Source organism: Neltuma alba, unplaced genomic scaffold (assembly GCF_004799145.2).
Source record: "Neltuma alba isolate B1F8T4 unplaced genomic scaffold, ASM479914v2 tig00007972_pilon, whole genome shotgun sequence".
Taxonomy (NCBI): Eukaryota; Viridiplantae; Streptophyta; class Magnoliopsida; order Fabales; family Fabaceae; genus Neltuma; species Neltuma alba.
In genome coordinates, this window is record NW_021634918.1 from 11,601 (window position 1) to 16,402 (window position 4,802).

At 38.1% G+C, this 4,802-nt stretch overlaps 1 protein-coding gene across 1 annotated transcript; it reads left to right on the top strand.

Annotated features, from left to right (window-relative positions):
• Positions 1-4,583, top strand: LOC114753542 (protein yippee-like At5g53940). The gene is made up of 5 exons (XM_028942223.1): positions 1-256; positions 1,683-1,726; positions 3,212-3,320; positions 4,039-4,094; positions 4,181-4,583. The coding sequence occupies exons 1-5, from the start codon at positions 161-163 to the stop codon at positions 4,257-4,259; spliced, it is 384 nt and encodes a 127-aa protein (XP_028798056.1). The 5' UTR covers positions 1-160; the 3' UTR covers positions 4,260-4,583.
• The last annotated feature ends 219 nt before the right edge of the window (positions 4,584-4,802 follow it).

The following is a 4,802-nucleotide window of genomic DNA, read 5'->3' on the forward strand; positions in this document are numbered from 1 at the left end:
GAAAACGGAAAGTACCTGTATTCCCGGTATCGCATTCCGTAGGCGCAACGTCAGCTGGAAGCTAGGAGTTCTGACGAACTGCGATCCCGAGTGCAAATTTGGACCTGTCCCGCGTTATTTGCTATTGTAGGAAAGGTGGTCTGGGCATGATAGCGCGTAGATGGGGAGGGTTTTCCTAGTTGATTTGGAAGGCAGGGCTTACAGATGCAGATACTGCGACGCCCCTCTGGCTCTTGCTGAGGACGTTATCTCTCGGGTACTTTATTTTCTCTCTCACTTTTCTCAGTCGCTTCTTTCAATTCGTAGCTGAAACAATTGCAGATAAGCTATCTTTGGGACGGAATCGATTGTTCCGGGGGAAACGTTTTGATTTTTTTTTTTTGTCCCTTAGATAATCTATCAAAACCCCGAGGCACTGATTGATTGAACTGATGGGATCGAATTGCTTCAACTATATTGTTAATTAAATATAACTTAATACTTCGCTTTCAGAACCGAAGACTTATAGTTTAATTCTGTTTGTGGGTTCTCTGTGACTTTCTGGGAAATTAGGGCATGTACGACTGAGCTTATTAATCTTATTTTCAAGGGAACGATGAATTCAATTTTGATGGATTTAAACGTCTACAGCGAAGCGTTCCCACCTTGTATGGTGGTAAACGTTTAACTCATGAGGCAAGACGCACGATCTTTTCCGAAATGAAGTTACAGCAACTAGTTCCGTAAAATTTTGGCGAGAGAGTGATTGGACAAGTGTAGTTTAGCTTTAATCCGCAAGCAACGATATGGAGAGAAAATTAATGGTGGGAAAGCAGGGATGAACGGACTTCTCTGACATATAAACTCATCATTCCTTTTTAGGGAGATGTTGGTGGTGAATGAAGGCTGTGCTCCCGCCACCATGTCCCAGAATTTGTCAATGGAATAACTTTGATTAGGGAACAGAAACTGGCCGTTGGATGTGACACACGACAAAATGCTTTAAGGAGTGGGGGACACAACGTTTCGTATTATATTTGAATCTCGGACTAAAAGCAAAGCCGTTTAAGTAAAGCATAGAAAACAGCTTTTAAGTCACCATACCTTAGTTCCTTGATGGTTGATGTTCTTAAATCTCCATTTTGATTCTTACAGTGCACGCTCTATATTTTCTTCTTCTCTGAGTCTCTTATTTTCTTGTGTATTGTATACTTTTACTGTACTTGGGCTTCCTCTCATTCTGACGTTGGGACCATCTCTAAAACTGAGTTTTTGCTAGTGTATTGTATACCTTCCCTTGCTTGGTTTTTGTAGTATTATCTTCCCCATAGCTGATATTGTTGTTGCTTCATTCAAAACGAAATTAACTTTTTTGATGATATCTTGGTAATTTTTGTATATTAGTCTCTGTAGTTTATGTACGCAGAGAGTAGTGCTTGAAATGGATAGTGCTGGAGGAAGGTGTTAATGACTAGTGTTTCTCCTGCATTCCTCTTATAAACACACGCACGCACGCATGATAACATAAAATGATTTAATTAGTTTTTGGCTCCTTGTGCTTGCTGTCTATCTCAGATTTTTATTGAAAATTGTTTTTCTTTGAATGTTGAAAACGTGTCTAGCTCATTGATTGTGTGAAGTGTAGGAGCCTTTCATATGGCTTGGCAATCTAACTTCTTTTCTTGCCTTTGTGATGTAATCAGTCCTTCAACTGCCGTCGAGGGAGAGCATACCTATTTAGCAATGTGTAAGTTGTTTGAAATTTCTGCTTCTTTTTCACCATTTCTTGTTTAATCTTATGATATGGAGATACTCTTATCAGTATTCGGCATTTGGCATTTTGCAACTGATTTGGTTGAAGTTCCTATTTTGGTCCTGTCCTTCTCCAAATCATCTGTTCCTTTACCAATATGGGAAACTACATTAAAAAATTATGATTCAATTGTTTTCAGATTTTAATAGTACATGACCTTTGTAAGAGGGAAGCCTATTGGGTTGTCAGAATATTGATGTTGGTTCCTTATTGAAGTTACTAATAGTGTCAATCTTACACAATTATTTCAAAGCCTCCATTGTGCCCAGCAATATGGACTTACAGAAGTTTAAAGGAAATCTGAGGCAAATGCCATCCGAGAGGACAAGAGGATTCAAGAGCAAAGAGACTTAAAAATTGAGCAGTTTTCCAATCAACAAAATATTTAACGAGTTTGGTACTATTCTATATTGTGAAAAAATGAGTGTGCCACTTTTTCTTTGTAACCATAATTGTCACACTTGACACCTGGAGGACAAATTGTAGCATTTGCCGTCCTGACAACTCATTGCTCTCTAGTAACAAGTGTGGGTGGCAATAATGTTATGTGACCTCTTTTGTTTATAGGTAGTGTTTGGATGGATGACAAGGAATGAAATGGAGGAGCTTAAGTGAGTGTGGGTTGGGCCTTTATGAGATTATCTTAAAGGATGAAATGGTAGAAGACTGCACTTTGCCCTCCAAAACCCCGTTCTGTTTTTCCTCCCCGTGGCCCAGGGCCAGGGGGGCGGGGGGGAATTATTTGCTCCAAATTTTAAATTATAAATGCACTCTCTACCCTAGTTTACTCTTACATGTCTGTTTCACAAGTTGGAAAAAGGGATTTTTAAGCGTTTCATCCCGTTCTTCTCATTGCAACTTCCAAACAATTGGAAAGGACTCCCTTCATTAAGACTTCTTAGCAATCCCATTCAGATATTTGCCATCCTATTCCATCCCCTCATAAACACTCAAGCAGAGCATTAATTTTGAAAATGTGTTTGAATAACTAGCATTTCTCTGTGCTATCATTCAATGCGAAACATCAGCTTATAAGCCAAATCACAAAAATGACTGACCATTGATGTAATGGTAAAAAATTATTGAACTCTTATGACACATGTTGGAGCCTCTGTGCAAACTTCCTAGTGACCCCACAATGATGGAAATAGAATAACTACTGTTTTTGCACCACAATAAAGCTGAATGATTTTCTATTGTTCCACTTAGCCTGAAGTAATGCAACGTGAACTGGCTCTCTGTTATCCCCTTAACAAGTTTGCTGTTTCTCAGATGATAGTTGTTTTTATTCTAGAGAATGCCACTTAGAGTCACACTGGTTCAAACATTTACTTTCTCCAACCATTAATAGATTCATTAGGATCTTCGTGAATAAATGCTTTTATTTCTTTTTGTTCATTAGTTTCTGGTCTCTGATAGGGTAAATATATCACTTGGGCCTCAGGAGGAGAGGATGATGATGTCTGGCTTGCATACTGTTGAAGAAATATTTTGTTGCTGCTGTGGGCAAATTCTTGGGTGGAAATATGTAAGTTTCTTGCTGCACCTTCGTTATGTTAAAGTATGACCATTGTGCAAGCATGATTCAATGTAATTCATAATTAGATTTAATCAACCCGACAGTTATATTGTAGTTTTATGAATGAGTTTGATAAATACGAGACATTCTGTTCTTCGATTTACATATCTGAAGGTTCACAGTGTTGTTTTGCTAAAGATTTATAAGTGAAATAATCCAGGATGTATCATGTGAACAGAAACCAGAATTAGTTCCTGAAGTTACGAGCAACAGTGCTCGTCTCCACCATTTCCCCCTCTCTTCTTTTCGGCCTGATCCACCATTCCCCTGTTATGGAAAGATGAAGGAGAACCTATGCTAGGCACCAAAGGATTTGACAGTCACTTTAGTTTGTTTTGAATTTTATGTTTGTTTTAGAAGTCTGGGATTTGATTAGACTCAAGTGGATAGAGTTTATCTTCTCTTTTTGGATTATGATACTTCCAATGAGATTAGTATTGGGATTAGAGCTCCTCTATAAATGAGCTCTAGGATTACTCGTCTGTATTCATTTATCTTCTCTTTTTGGATTATAATAGCTTCTTTTTCTTTAATGTTTACACGGGTTCATTCAATCAGCATTAGCTTTGATAGCACACTAATTTTTCAGTGCGATTATTTGGTATGCAGTATGATCAGGTTTGGTGACACAATAGTCTTAACTGACATTGATTTTTCATTTCTTAAGGTTATGGCACATGACAAAAATGAAAGATACAAGGAAGGGAAGTTTGTGCTCGAGAGGTATTGGTTTAAAACCCTGTGGATTTAATAATTTGTACTCGGGAAGTTGAAACGTAAAATATATTATCTGTTTATGCATCTAACAGATGGAGAATAGCTGATGATGTTGCTGAGGAGTTCAATTTGGATGCCCGTCCTGGTTCAAGCGATGCTGAAAACCCTTAGCAAGTTGCTGCTTTTCCTTGAATTCAACTATCATTAGCAAACTCAGGCCAAAAAAAGAAAAACTATTGTTAGCAAACATACTACATATCATGTCAATTTCAGGAAGAGACCATCTCAATTGAAGCAACTGTTGTAAACTTAGCTCAATTACAGCAGTTATATATCTTTGTGAATTTGTATATTTTTTGGGTAGTCAATAGTGGTCATGTCCCCAATAAGCGCCCCGAGATGCCTGTAGATTGGAAGTGTATCACTTTGATTGATCTCTAATTTGCACGGAGAATTGGGTTTTTACTCCAATAAATTCACATTTCAACTTCTCTATACTAAGAGATTAGTTGCTAGCAACAAGTTCATCCACTCCCAACCAATACAGCCTTGTTCATACCCGAGCCAGCTTGTTCTTACTGTTCTACATGCTTGTGATTGCTACAATGAGCTGCACCTTTACTTTCTCTAGAACCCTCCCTTCTCCAGATCAAATGGTGGCGAAGTATGCATGTTATATTCAATATTTTGGTGCAACTGCAATGGAGATGATTC